Raw genomic sequence first — 15,832 nt, 5'->3', positions numbered from 1 at the left:
TGCCTCCATCGCATCCTCAAGTAGCTGTCCAGTGGAGCGTTTCCATATTGTCAGGGGTCTGTTGACATCAACTCCAGGAAATGGAGTTTTAGACCCTTCTGAGGCCCACTGTGAATTGTTTGCAACTTTGAGGGTAAAGTTGCTCGCCTCTGTAGCAGTCTTGATGCTGCATCCACATCTACTGTAGTCCACAATGAAGTGTCCAATGCAACGTCTGCTGCAACTTCTTGGGAACGGTTTCAGTTGATGCGGTCTGATGACGTGGACAAGGTGCTTGTGATGATGCGGCCAGCAACGTGTCCTCTTGACCCTTGCCCTTCTTGGCTTATTAAAGCTTGCCGAGGGGGTCTGACCGAGTGGATCCAGGGTGTGGTCAACGCATCATTGTGAGAGGGAGTGGTTCCAGCCACCTTGAAAGGCGGCGATTTGACCACTCCTGAAGAAGCCCACCCTGGACCCATTGGTTTGTGACAACTACCAACCGGTTGCAAATACCCCCTTCTTAGGGAAGGTGATTGAGAGGATTGTGACACAACAACTGCAAGTACTCTTGGATGAAACAGATTATCTTGACCCATCCCAGTCTGGGTTCAGGCCTGGTTATGGAACTGAATTGGCCTTGGTCGCCCTGATGGATGACCTTTATTGGGAGAAGGACAGGGGGAGTGTGACCCTGTTATTCTTACTTATCTCTCAGCGGCTTTTGATACCATTGACCATGGTATCCTTCTGGGCTGACTTGGTGAGCTGGGTATTGGAGGCACTGTTTTACAGTGGTTCCGATCCTATTTCCAGGGTCGCTTTCAGAGAATAGCATTGGGTGACTGTCTTTCGGCCCCCTGGCAGCTGTGCTGTGGGGTGCCGCAGGGTACCATCTTGTCCCCCATGCTGTTTAACATGTATATGAAGCCCTTGGGAGCAGTCATCAAGAGCTTTGGGGCGAGGTGTCAGCAGTATGCTGATGATACCCAGCTCTATTTCTCTGTCAACTCCCGTCGGCAAGCTTTAATAAGCCAAGAATGGCAAGGGTGAAGAGGATATGATGCTAGCCGCATCGTCGCAAGCATCTTGTCCACGTCATCAGGCCACATCAACTGAAACTGATCCCAACAGATGAGCAACAAGGAACCCATCCATGAGAGGAGTGGGAGAGAGGAACAAGGCACAGGTAGCCTTGCCCTCGTCTTCTATGGTAGTTCACCACCTCCCCATGGCCATACCTCCCTCTACCCACGATCACTGAAATTGGTGTGCCATCAGAAGAACATATGGTAACAGTCAAATAAAATTGTCAACACACTGGGAATTATCATGAAATATACTGAAATATCTATACCAGCTTTGGAAAAAAAGAAAACAAAAAGCAGTCCCAGGAATTTTGGCCATTTCTGCTAGAAGCAGTTCATGAGGCCTTAGGCTTTGGAACTTGTAGTTCAAATTAATATATTTTGATAACCCCTACTTGGCTGCTATGCACAAATTATTTCTTATAGAAGTGAGATTTCCTTCATTTCCTTTTCTTATTGCTATTAAAGCTAGGGTTAGCAACCACAAAAACTTGGACACTACTAAGCTAATCTGCAAAAAGTGATTTCTATAACTTACATTAAGAGTTTTAACTGTATAAGTGATCCACCAGATAGTTGTAGTTTAATCAGAAAGGCTAACATTTCTTCAAATTCAGAAAGTTTTGATTATTATTTATTTATTTATTTATTTATTTTATTACATTTCTAGACCGCCCTATAGCAATAAGCTCCCAGGGCGGTGAACAGCATAATACAACAGATTAAAATACAAGCGGATGTAAATACAATACAGTACACAATAAAACATAATTAAAATTCCAAATTTAAATTCAATTTTAAATTTTTTAAAATGCCTGGGCAAAGAGGTAGGTCTTTACCTGGCGCCGAAAAGATAACAGAGAAGGCGCCAGGCGTATCTCGTCAGGGAGGGCGTTCCATAGTTCGGGGGCCACCACCGAGAAGGCCCTAGCTCTAGTTGTCGTTCTCCGTGCCTCCTTATGCGTTGGGACACGGAGAAGGGCCTTCGACGTCGAGCGCAGTGACCGGGTAGGTACATAGCGGGAGAGGCGTTCCGCCAGGTATTGCGGTCCGATGCCGTTAAGGGCTTTATAGGTAAGAACCAACACTTTGAATCTGGCCCGGAAACATATTGGTAGCCAGTGCAGCTGGGCCAGAACAGGTGTTATATGATCAATTTTTTTAGTCCCAGTAAGGACTCTGGCCGCAGCATTCTGCACCAGCTGAAGTTTCCGAACCGTCTTCAGAGGTAACCCTACGTAGAGTGCATTACAGTAGTCCAATCTAGAGGTTACCAGAGCATGGATAACTGTGGCAAGGTTCTCCCTCTCCAGATAGGGTCGTAGTTGGGCTACCAGCCGAAGCTGGTAGAACGCATTCCGTGCCACCGAGGCTACTTGAGCCTCCAGTGACAGGAGCGGATCTAATAAGACCCCCAAACTACGGACCTGCTCCTTTAGGGGGAGTGTAACCCCATCTAGGGCAGGTCGGACATCATCCATCTGGGCAGAGAGCCCCCCCACCAACAGCATCTCAGTCTTGTCAGGATTGAGTCTCAGTTTGTTAGCTCTCATGCAGTCCATTATCGCGGCCAGGCAGCGGTTTAGTACATTAACAGCCTCACCTGAGGAAGATGAAAAGGAGAAGTAGAGCTGCGTATCATCAGCATATTGCTGGAAACGCACTCCAAATCTCCTAATGACCTCACCCAGCGGCTTCATATAGATATTAAAGAGCATGGGGGACAGAACTGAACCCTGTGGGACCCCATATTGGAGTATCCAGGGGTTCGAGTAATGCTCCCCAAGCATCAACTTCTGGAGACGATTCTCGAGGTAGGAGCACAGCCACTGCCAAGCAGTGCCTCCAACTCCTAAGTCCGCAAGACGTCCCAGAAGGATACCATGGTCGATGGTATCAAAAGCCGCTGAGAGATCAAGGAGAACCAACAGAGTTACACTCCCTCTGTCTTTCTCCCGACAGAGGTCATCATACAGGGCGACCAAGGCTGTTTCTGTACCAAACCCCGGCCGAAAGCCCGATTGACATGGATCCAGATAATCAGTTTCATCCAAGAGAGCCTGGAGCTGGTGAGCGACCACACGCTCCAAGACCTTGCCCAAGAACGGAACATTTGCTACCGGTCTATAGTTGTCAAAATTTTCAGGGTCCAAGGAGGGTTTCTTTAGGAGCAGTCTCACCACTGCCTGTTTCAGGCAGGGTGGTACCGCTCCCTCTCGTAGGGAGGCATTGATCACCTCCTTGGCCCATCCGGCTGTTCCGTTCCTGCTAGCTTTTATTAGCCACGAGGGGCAAGGATCCAGAGCAGAAGCGGTCGCCCGCACCTGTCCAAGCACCTTGTCCACATCCTCGAGCTGTACCAACTGAAACTCATCCAATAAAACAGGACAAGACTGTGCTCCGGACACCTCATTAGGCTCAACTGCTACAATATTGGAGTCAAGGTCCCGGCGGATGTTCGTGATCTTATCTTGGAAGTGTCTCGCAAACTCATTACAGCGGGCTATTGATGGTATTATTGCGTTCTGAGGCCCAGAGTGTAAAAGTCCCCGAACAACTTTATAAAGTTCCGCTGGGCGGTTAGAAGATGACTGAATGGAGGCAGCAAAGTACTGCTTCTTCGCTGCCCTCACCGCCTTCACATAGAGCTTGGTAGAGACCTTCACAAGTGCAAGACCACAGCCGTCGGGAGTTCGTCTCCATTTGCACTCAAGCCTTCTCCTTTCTTGCTTCATCACTCTTAGCTCCGGGGTGAACCACGGAGCCACTTGAGCTCTGCAGAGGAGAGGGCGCACCGGGGCGATCGTGTCAACTGCCCGGGTCATAATAGTAATACTACTAATAATCCCCTATTAATTTACATAGCACATCTGAGTGTTCATAGTGCTTCACATACATTATTTTGATGTAATATAAGCAACCTTGCTAGGTAGGTTAGCATTATTCTTTCCATACTGCAGATGGGAGATTGAGGCAGTGAGAAAGTGGCTTGCCTAAGGTGCACCTAGTGAGCTCACGATAAACCTAAGATTCAAAACTGGGACTTCTTGTATTGTTGCTCCATCAATATTCCTGCAATCCATGTTCCATTATCACCACAATGAGCAACTTGATTTAGAACTCACCTGGTTCCTCTCTAGCAGAACTGCCCTCTAGATGGCCAGATGCAGCCTCAACATTCAGACTCAGAGCACAGAAACAGAAGCCATAGCACATGATTGTATTCCACCAGCCAAGAAAACATAGGGCTGCTGAATTGTCCTTTTACTAAGGCAGAGCAGAAACACTTTGGCCAGTCACATCACACACAGCAGAGAAACATGGCACTGCACAATGGCTGCTACAAAAACCCACAGTACCTATCCTTGGGTTAATCTGGCCTGTGCTAGCTCCACCTCCCTCAGAAGTCTGGGTTTAGAGCCAGAAAATAGAGATGAGCATCTCTTAGCAAATCCACCTTGGTGTGCTGTGTAGTATAGCACTACTGACAGCTACCAATCAGATATCTTAACATAAGGCAGAAAGGAAGCCACTGGAGCATCACCTTACAATGTGTCATGTTTCAATGACACAGCACTAATGGCAGTGACCTGTCTTCGCTCTCCATCTTGGAAAACAGGAGAGCATTTTGTGTAGACAGTTACAATTAACGCAGTTGCTCTTGCAGCAAAATTAGACCCACAAGCGTAGCTGGAGGAACCTGTGGGACGGCAAGAATAGAAGAGGAAGCAGACTGCAGGATGGTGAATCTGATGAATTTTAATTTATATGGCTGTTTTCATATATACGGATTGAGTTTGAGCATTATGAAGATTGTGTAATGTTTAGACAGACAAAAACATGCAAAGGGCACAATGTTTATGGCATGCAAAGAAAATAGGAAACTGCTTTATACCGAGTCAAACCAATGGGTCATCTAGTTGTTTACATCAGCTATGGGGAATCTCCAACTCACAGGCCTAATTAGATCCAGCACGGGTCCCAATTTGGCCCACATGGCCATTTTCCTCAGCCATGCCCACCTGCTGTCATATGTAAAATATGGCTACCAAAGAACAATCGGAAGCCTTAAGTGCTGATCGGCATGACAGCAAACCTGCAGCGATCAACTGCTACATTCCCCATTGGAAGCTCTGTAACACAGCTGATCCCAGTGAGCTTCCTGTGAATGCTGAACAGCTGATTGGTGCTTACAGCAAGACAGCTGGGATCTGCACTCACAGCAATCCCCAAAGTGTGTGTGTGTATGTCTCCCTAAAGTGGGACTTGCTGTAAGCGCAAGTATCCCTTTGCACTGCTGGCTTGAAGTGAATACAGTGATTCAAAGGCTCTTTCTCTGTAGGAGTAGTTCAAGCTGCAGCCACAAAGGAATTGTTTTTGTTTTGGGTCACCAGATGTCATGGTAATGCCAGGTGACTGATAGTCAGGAGACCTTGCCCACCAGTCAAAATGGCTTGGGTGGGGATGTCCAGGAACATCATGTTCCCCACCCCTAGTCTACATGGACTGGCAGTGCATGCTCCCCCAGGATTAGAGACAGTAGTCTTTTCCAGTCCTACATGGAGATGCCAGAGCCTGAATCCGGGTCCATTGCATGCAAGGCATGTGCTCTACTACTTAGCTGTGGCTCTTCTGTCTAAGATCTCTTTAGGTTGGCAAATGGTGTAATGTGTTGGGAGTGGACTTAAAAACATTTATGTTCAGTTAACTCTTCCATATAGTATTAGAAAAAGATCATAAGCATAAAGCAGAGATTGTATTTTTTTTCCATACAAACAATAATCATAATAAAGGGTTCCTCATTCAAAAACTGACATATTATACAGGTTTCCCTTCCACCATGCGGGACACAATGAGGCAGCTTCATATGCACAAAGGGGCCTTCAGAACTGTCCGCATATTACTGCTGGCATGCACATCAAGCTTCTACAGGCAGCATAAACGCTAAACCCCTTCCTACCCCCACTTCCATAGCCATGCTAGGAAAACGCCAGCAGTGCATCCAAAAACCCTGACAAGACCTTACATACAGGTTGCTCCTGTTGGGGGAGGGGGGCCGTTCTGAATTCAGGGCAGCCTCTATCAAGATATATGATGCAACCCTTACTTAGGTTGGGAGGATCAGTAATTCAACAGGATGTGTCCTAGGAGCCAAGAGGAAGCTGAATGAAGTCAACAGCCACCTTCCACGATGCATCCTTACAGACAAGCACAGGACGCTGCTTCACACTTGCACTTCATAAACCATGCAAAGAATTGGATATAATTATGCGATGGTGCTCAGAATTTACCTTAAGTTGAATACATTTCAGTATTCTTTTTATTTTTCTCTCATCTGCAGCATTGCAACACATCAAGAAAATGAATGATATCTCTGACCAGTTCAAGAACTGTTTCTTGACAGATTAATGGTTTAACCTATTGATTCACTTAAAATTTTTGTTTGTATATGAGTGTTACTGGACAGACTTCTTAGCCTTTGCCACTACCTGGCATATGAAAAAAGTTTTTCTCACAGATGTTACATTGCTTTAAACACTGTCTCCATCAATTCAGTAAGATAGCATAAGTTCACACTTAAAACATGCACTGATAAATATGGAGAAAAGTCATGATTAATAATACACTTTTAATACTACAACCTGTACAATGGTTGAGGGTAAGCTTCAACAGTCTAAGCTATCAGACAACACAGAGTTAACAACAGAGCACTTAATTACAGAACAAGTACAGCATTACAATCATGCAGTCAAGAGGTAGGTGCTGGAAGAGAAGAAACAGATATATAGTTTTTTCTACAGATGCATCCAAGAGGAAGTTCTTTAGTCCATGAAATGCAACGTCTACTCAGGTGGAAGAATAATTCAACAGGATGTGTCCTAGGAAGCTCATTTAAGTCAACTATCTTCTAGAACACATCCTTACAAATGCCACACAAGCAACCTCAGGATTACAAACTAACCTCATTTAGGATATCTCTTGTATTTAAATAGACAATCCTATAAAAAGTCATTTGATTGTTATATGATTTTATTATTTCTGTACAACACTTTGAATTTTTAAAATATAAAGTGGTATGTAAATGTTTTAAATAAATGAATGAATACAGTGCCTTGCAAAAGTAATCACCCCTGACAAATGCTCTCATATTACTGATTTACAAATGGTACATTGTAGTTTCTTTCTGTATGATGTTTTATTTTGAAACACTTGAAGTCAAAATCAATTACTGTAAGGTGACATTGGTATTAAGTTGGGAAATGTTTGTAAGAAACATAAAAAACTGAAATATTTTGCTTGCATAAGTATTCAACCCCCACACATTAATATTTGGTAGAGCCACCTTTCACTGCAATAACAGCTTTTGGGGTAAGTATGTACCAGCTTTGCACACAGTGGCTCAAGAACAAAAAGATGAATGTCCTACAGTGGCCCAGTCAAAGTCCTGATCTCAATGTCATGGAGAATCTGTGGTGCTCTTTTAAAATTGCAGTCCACAAGCAACGTCCAACCAACCTGACTGACCTGGAGCGAATCTGCCAAGAAGAATGGGCCAAAATCCCTCCGACACTGTGTTATGCACAGTGACTTTTTTGAGTAACGGCTTCTTTCTTGCCACCCTCCCATACAGGCCAGTGTTATGCAGAGCTCTTGATATGGTTGACGGGTGCACCATTACTCCACTCCCAGCCACTGAACGCTGTAGCTCCTTCCAAGTGATTGTTGGCCTCTCTGTGGCTTCTCTCACAAGTCTCCTTCTTGTTCGAGTGCTGAATTTTGAGGGACAGCCTTTTGTGGCAGTGCTTATGTGGTGTGATGCAGCTTCCACTTCCTGATTATTGTTCCAACTGTGCTCACTGGGATATCCAAACACTTGGATATTATTTTGTATCTTTTTTCTAATCTATGCATTTGTATTACATTATCGCTCACTTCTGTAGAATGCTCTTTGGTCTTCATTTTTCTTCAGATCTACAGCCTGACCAGTGATCCTTCAATAGTGGGAATTTTATCCTGACAATGTGACAGCAACTTTAATGGTTCACAGGTAGAGGCCAATGGCAAGGTAATTGTGTTCTCGATAGGGCAATTTCTTTCATCTGTGTAAACTGGGAACTTCCACAGCACCAGGATTGAATATGCAAGCAACATGTTTCAGATTTTTATGTTTCTTACAAACATTTCCCAACATAAAACCAATGTCACCTTACAATAATGGATTTTGAGTTTCATGTTTCAAAATAAAATATCATTCAGAACAAATTACAATGTACCTTTTGTAATTCAGTAATATGACAGCATTGGTCAGGGGTCTGATTACTTTTGCAAGGCACTGTATTACAGAGTATTATTCAGTGAAATGGGTAATCAGTTTTTTTGCAATACAAAGTTTTGCACACAAAAAAAGTTTTCCTCAGAGCGTCAGTGCAGGTACACAAGATCAAATATTTCTGCAGATCAAAATCTGTAACTGTCCCTGCCCCTCGCCCAATAATATAGGCTAATTTTATTTTCTCTTCAAGCAAATCAAGTCAAGTTTTCAAGGCTCAGATTTCTTCCTCCACATGTATTAAGCGATTGAGAAAACTGTAATCCTTCAATTTTAGTATCAATGTATTCACGCGGCACACACTGTTCGTTGCCAAATTAAATTAAAATGGTTTATTTTCCAAGACAAATGTGGAAGACACTATTTCATCAACTCCATTCCAATTCTCCAAGAGTTTACTTAACTTAATAGTTATACTCCTAATGTGTTTCTGAGGACAAGGAGTGGGGCAGATTATGTTAAGACTCCTCAATTTTCTTATGTATAAACAATGCACACCACAGGTAAGATCAAGTATGCCTCTATTCATAAAATCAATTAGAATCTAAATCCTGTCCCTAAACGAATCATAGTACCAGCTGGGATAAGCAATTCTTATGTTCTAACTAGGCTGAGAAAACAAGATGGGGTGGGGCTTGCTGAACATTGTGTCTCTTCACTTTAATTCATCAGAGATTTGCATTATTGATGAAAATCAAGACCTATGTTTCTCTGCCTATAGCTATGTCCCTAAAAGAGTATTTTATTTGGAATATTAGTATATTAAATACCTTACATACCTCGCCTTTTTGTTGGCCTTGGGTTTTGGTGTGGTATTTTTTGCTTTTTTCTCCTTTGGCTCTTTAGGGATCTTAGGGGTTTGGGGAGTCTTGGGTTCCTTAGGCTCCTTCTTCTCCTTGGGTTCTTTCGGATCCTTCGGCTCTTTTTTCACCTTGGGTTTTTTCTTTTTCTTTTCTTGGGAACAGTCTACAGATTTCCTGGTAGGATCCTGGTGATCAAGCCCACTAGGAAAGCCTTCCTTACCAAACCCTTTGCTGGGACCTTCTGTAACAATGTGATTGTTTTTCTTTTTCTTTTTCTTCTGCTGTGGCTGCTGCTCAATTGATGGAAGGTAATCATCACTTTTCAGTAGCTGGGCATTCGGTCCACTAACCTGAGTCACGTCTGGCACTGGTTTCTCAAGGAAGGGTTCTGATGGAGAATGCTGGGAAAAACAAATGAGGCATTAAATTAATACATTTTTAAAATTCAGCCTTTGGAAATCTTATTGACTGAAGAAAATACGGCTTTTTTCCCCCCAGGAGACTAGGCAGAGTTATTCGGAAAACAAAATTAACCCAATATTTAGAATATTTGTGTTAAATGATGACTATGCAGGGTATACACCTATAAAGGGAATTATTATATTCTAATTATTTAATGAGAAAAGTCACACTAGAAACTGCTAACAAAGCTATTACAACATGACAGTACAAATAGGGCAGATGGGGCTACTAAATAACCTGGTATGATCAGAACTAAATAAAGGGAGATAAGAGATGACAGGTGATCTATAATATAGCAAGAGAACACATGAACTTTTTTACCAACATTAGTGCAGAATGACCTATTTACTGCTTTATTCAAATTAAATGAATAGCTGGTAAGAACTTTGTGAACCCATTCGTTACCTGCATATTAGTGACTGAAAGAGACAGACAAGATTTTCTGAACCAAGACCGGGGGGGGGGACAGTAAAACATTATATAATTTTAAAATATGTGCTTCTGAATAAAAACAAACTCACTAAAGATCTCCACATAAGCTACTTCTCAAAATGGCTGCCCAAAGCAGTACCAAAAATCACAGGGCATTCAACAGCTTTCTGGATACCATCTCTCAAAATGCAACTGCTATAATTGTAGGTTTGCTCTACTTGGTCTACCAATTTGCTCTGCTATTTTAGGCTGCATTAACAGAAGTACAGTTTCCAAATCGCATGAAGTATTGGTTCCCCTCTATTCAGCACTGGTTAGGCCTCATCTTGAGTACTGCACCCAGTTGTGGTCACCACACTTCAGAAGGATGCAAACAAACTGATACAGGTTCAGAGAAGGGCAACAAGGATGATCAGGGGACTAGAAACAAAACAATGAGGAAAGACTGAAAGAACTGGGCATGTTTAGCCTGGAGAAGACTGAAAGGAGATACGGTAGCACTCTTCAAGTACTTGAAAAGTTGCCATATAGAGGAGGACCAGGATCTCTTCTTGATTGTCCCAGAGTGCAGGACATGGAATAATGGGCTCAAGTTGCAGGACGCCAGGTATCAACTGAACATAAGGAAAAACTTCCTAACTGTTAGAGTGGTACAACAATGGAACAAATTACCTAGGCAGGTGGTGGGCGCTCCAACACTGGAGGCACTCAAGAGGTAGCTGGCCAGGCACCTGTTCAGTATGCTTTAATTTGGATTCCTGCATTAAGCAGGGGTTGGACTCGATGGCTTTATAAGCCCCTTCCAATTCTATGATTCCATGAAATTACACAGCCCTCATTTGTTGACATGTTGCTCTTGTCTAGAGATGTAAAATTACCAGAAATTTTGAAGCCATAGAAAAAACAATTTCCCCATTTTTTCCCCAGAAAAAAATCAATATTAGCACTTTTTACAGATTGAAAATCACTTTGTTACTTCAGGAACGTAAAATGTAATTATGTACAAGTTGGTTTGGCATAAAATTATAACATTCGGTATATTAAAAGTACATTTTATTTAAACAATTATTACAAATTGAATTTACTTTTTAAAGTTTTTACTTTTTTTTGGTAACAAATGGATCTACAAGATCCTGAACTGTAAGGAACACCTGAACTGTAAGGAACCTCTTTTGTTTTGTCAGTTTATGAGAAGCAGGCAAAAAACAATTAAAAAAAACACACAGAAGAAACCATCAACATTAATAACAAATAAAATTATTTATGTCTCAGTTCGTCCTCCACAATGTCAAGCAGACATAAAGCATCATTAAATGAAACACTTTATTCATCATGCTAAAATAAAACATTCCATAATCCATTTTTTCTTCATTTTTTTGGAAATAATCCAAAACGGCTTTGGAAAAAAACGGGTTTTTTTCCTGAATTTTTCCAGTTTTTTCCCGGGCCTTCACATTTCTACTCTTGTCAGATGACATTCCTCTTATTCCTAGACAATGTGGTCTAGCTTTTAATTTTCATTTCAATGCCTTGCTGCTTTTTCTTGACTGATTCTCATACCTAGGGTTTTTATTAAGATTTATACCGTGGCTAATAAATCTGGAATTATTTATGAGGTCTTTTAGAAACGTTTTCATTTTATGTTCTCAAAAAAACTTGGTTAACTCCAGTCCAGTTTGGACAAATATTCAGATTTTTTATTAATTTATTGCACTTGCCAAAGCATAAAGACAGATTATAATTGAAAATACTAATACCAAAATGTTTTACAAAAGGCAAAACAGCAACATTATCTCTGGCTGCTGGAAGTCTGTTCAAAAGGTCATGGTCTTCCAAGATGGAAAAGGGGCAATCTTTGCTGAGTTTTCTTAGACTGGGGCATCTTTAGGAGTTGATGGCATGAGATCCCTGGCCTGGCAGGCCTACACACAGAGTGGAAGAGGAATCACTTGTCTGCTTTTGTGTATGAACATCATTTGCTTTGTTCCACCAATTAATAGAAACGTGCAATGTCCATAGCTGCATGCAGAAATGCAGCCTATCATCCCAAGCAACAGCATTTCCAACCAAAAATTAAGGGTTGTATCCAACTAAGCTTTACTCAAAGTATACCTATTGATATTAATGAGTTAGTCACAGCCATTATTTTCAATGGGGATACTCTGAGTAGGACAGACAGACCCCTTAAGGGTTTTTATTGTTCTCCTCCCCAGGTAGTTCTCTCTCAATGTGTTTGGTTATTGCTAATTTCAAAGTTACAGTTTCCAAAAAGACTGGCAGGTGAAAGGATATGGCAGAACCCTGCCTTCCAAGCTGGGGCATAATTCCTGCTATACAAACTCTCTTCCTGTGTGGGATGTACCTTTGTAGTTCACATCATCAAGGCTAATTCCAAGGCCAATCCTGTCCCTATATGGTCCTTTACCAGTTGACTGAGGTTTCATGTCAATACACTGATCTCTGCTGCTAACACTTAAGTATGTGCAGCCCTCAATTTTTCTGTGGATGGGGGTATTTTATTTAAAGGAGAGGAGCACAGCTTTTTCTACATATACAAAACTTGTGAGTGCCCATCAGTGTATCTCTTTTCCCACCCAGAAAATTTAGACTCTCAAAGCCACTTTACTGTAATGATATTCCAGGTATTAAAAAATCTTATTTCAACTTAATTTGCTATTGGTGCTTTAAGCAATCAATTCAGCATATTGGTGCAAAATTTAATCTTAAGACAGGAAAGAAATCAGTAAAAATTAAGCACAAGTAGTCAATAATCCTATTTGATAAGCAGTAAAATTATTTTTGGTATTATTTGATATGTGAAAGGTGTTCTGAAATATTTTAGTATTTATTAGACTTGTATAACCCAAAGTCATTTAGAGAAAAGCTGTTTTTGTAAACATGTAACAAAGAACAGATGGCCTCTTTTAATCATGTGAAAAAACCTGGGGCTCACATTAATACCCATATAGCAGACTACTGGACTGCATTACCTCTCTAACCGTACATTCTTCAGCAATGCTGTTTAATTTTACAGTGACCATTTTGTCATCAATTTCGAGTCTGACACTTAATCAGTACCATTAACATGTGTCATCAATGTGCAGAACTCTCCAAAAATCTCATTTAAAAGAAAATGTGTGGAAATTCCTATACCATGAAGGACTTATTTTAGCACATCTACTTATAGTATTAACTTGCAACTCTTTAATAGTTTTTATTCTGTCAAATAACTAAATCACAAAATGGTTTTCAAGGCTTGTATGACAATTTTCAGATATACTTCAGTAAGGTTACAAAGGAAAGCTGGGCTGTGGATTGTGTATATTTAGTTAAAGCAACGAATTGCCCAACTTATCATAATTCCTTGATGAAAGCTGAGCCTCTAAAATGGAAAATAAAAATGGAATTAAGTTTATTTCTGGGTTACAATGCAAGTCTCTACTGGACAGAAGTTAAAATGAAAAACTTTTGTTTTCACAAATTAGGTTCCAAAAGACAGAGTTAAGGTAAAATAATCAATTTTGAGTTTACAAACATGAAAATACATTATATATTAATTTTAAAATATTCCACAAGATAAAATATATACCACAGACAAATATTAAGAATGCACTCCTTTACAGGCCTAATCTTTACAGAATGCACTCTCTTCACAGGCCTAATGCCAATTAAAAGTGAGTGTCTCCCTTAGATGAATCAACCAGTTGCATTTCAACATAAAGTCCTTGTCAGTAATCTGTAATCTAACACAAAACATACACAAATAAAAATGGTTACTACCCCAGATTTGGGAAGTGGGGGAGATCTTAGAAAAGGTATCTGGATGACATTTTTATGATTTGGGAAGTGACTTGAAACTCTTGGAATTCAAAGCCTACATCAATGGGCAGCACAATACCATCACACTTTTCTTCAGTTGGAACATCAGTCTATGCAAATACCTTTAGGAAACCCACAGATGCCAATTCTTTACAAAAAATCAAGAAAAAAATTACCTTATTTCCAAATTATCAGACTTAGAAGGAAGTGCAGTACTTCATTTGATTTTGATAAACAAGAAAAATATTAACTGAACAACTTCAGACTTGTTGGTATCTTAAAAGGATTTTGAAACAAGACATGTACAAAGAAGAATCAACCACGAAAAAATGTTCAAAGATAAAGAGCAAAAACAGCGGGAATTCAGGATGTTGGTTCCACTGAATTCTGAAGGGTATAATGATCCAATACAAAAGGCCAAACTTGGGATCTATTGGCAAGATATACCTGGATATCATCTGGACTTCTCGAGGGTGGCGTTTTTCGTGGGAAGAAGAGAGATTTTAGAGCCGGCGTCTACGTGCACAGAGTGCGGGACTATGTTTGGCGTGTTGGTCTGAATTGGATGAGTGGGTGTGTATATGAGTGTGTGTTGTGAGTGAGTATATATGTTTGTGTATATAAGTTGTTTGCACATATAAGTACCTGTATATATAAGTTTTATTATGTGCCTGGGAAAGAGGTTTTTCCATCAAGCGGGGGGACTTGAGGGGGCCCCAATTGCCGTAGTGACGGGCAGAGGGAGGTATGGCATTGTGAGAAGGACGCACCAGGTAAGGGGAACGCGGCCCAGACATGTAGTGGCTGTGCCTTGTTCCGGTCCTTCTCACACCCGCAGGGTTGTTGGTTGTCCTCTCAGCCAACTCTCAGATCTCCAGTTGCTGCTCTTAAATGCCAGATCGGTACATAATAAAGCCTCCCTCGTCCACGATTTGATTGTGGACGAGGCAGCCGATCTGACCAAGACCTGGGTGGGTGAGCAGGGAGGAGTTAGTCTCTCCCAGCTCTGCCCACCGGGGTACCTGGTCCAGCATCATGGTAGATCTGAGGGTCAGGGAGGTGGGGTTGCTGTGGTCTATAAGAGTTCCATCTCACTCACCAAGCACCATGTCCATGCAGTTACCGGCCTGGAGTGTTTGCACCTTGTGCTGGGCCAGAGGGACAGGCTGGGAATCCTTTTGGTGTACCGCCCACCTTGCTGCCCAATGGCTTCCCTAACTGAGCTGACGGAAGTGGTCTCGGAGGTATTGCTGAGATCCCCCAGACTATTAGTACTGGGGGATGTCAACATCCATGTCGAGGCTACTTTGTCCAGGGCAGCTCAGGACTTCATGGACGCCATGACAACCATGGGGCTGTCTCAATATGTTAGTGGTCCAACACATATGTCGGGGCATACTCTAGACCTTATCTTTGCTACTGGACATGGGGATAGTGATCTGGATGTGGGGAGTCTTACATCTCTCCCTTTGTCATGGACAGATCACTGCTTGTTGAAGTTTAGACTTTCAGTAGCCTTTCCCCTCTGCAAGGGTGGGGGACCTATTAAATTGGTCCGCCCCTGGAGACTAATGAATCCTGAAGGTTTTCAAAGGGCTCTGGGGGATTTTCCGGCTGATAGGACTGGTGCTCCTGTTGAAGCCCTGGCTGATCTGTGGAATGCGGAGATGACCCGGGCTGTTGACACGATCGCTCCTGCGCGCCCTCTCAGAGCTCATACAGCTCCTTGGTATACTCCAGAGCTGAGAGCGATGAAACAAGATAGGAGGCGGCTTGAGCGGAGATGGAGACGAACTCCCGATGGATGCAATTATGCGCTGGTTTGTGCTTCTACCAAGCTGTATGTAGGAGCGGTGAGGGCGGCGAAAAAACAACATTTTGCTGCCACTATTAAGTCATCTCTTTGCCGCCCAGCGGAG

The 15,832-nt window shown here is 42.1% G+C and overlaps 1 protein-coding gene across 11 annotated transcripts in view; it reads right to left on the bottom strand.

Moving 5' to 3' along the window:
• Positions 1-15,832, bottom strand: part of CHD7 (chromodomain helicase DNA binding protein 7) — a 270,130-nt gene that overhangs the window by 119,814 nt on the left and 134,484 nt on the right. For all 11 annotated transcript variants that reach the window (XM_061599721.1, XM_061599738.1, XM_061599686.1 and 8 more), the window contains one exon: positions 9,177-9,601. In XM_061599721.1, coding sequence (XP_061455705.1) covers positions 9,177-9,601 — 425 coding nt within the window. The remainder of the gene's footprint in view (positions 1-9,176; positions 9,602-15,832) is intronic.

The sequence above is a fragment of the Rhineura floridana genome, chromosome 1, assembly GCF_030035675.1.
Source record: "Rhineura floridana isolate rRhiFlo1 chromosome 1, rRhiFlo1.hap2, whole genome shotgun sequence".
NCBI classification, from domain to species: Eukaryota; Metazoa; Chordata; class Lepidosauria; order Squamata; family Rhineuridae; genus Rhineura; species Rhineura floridana.
The sequence above is the reverse complement of the archived record's forward strand: the minus strand, read 5'-3'. Positions and strand labels throughout refer to the sequence as shown.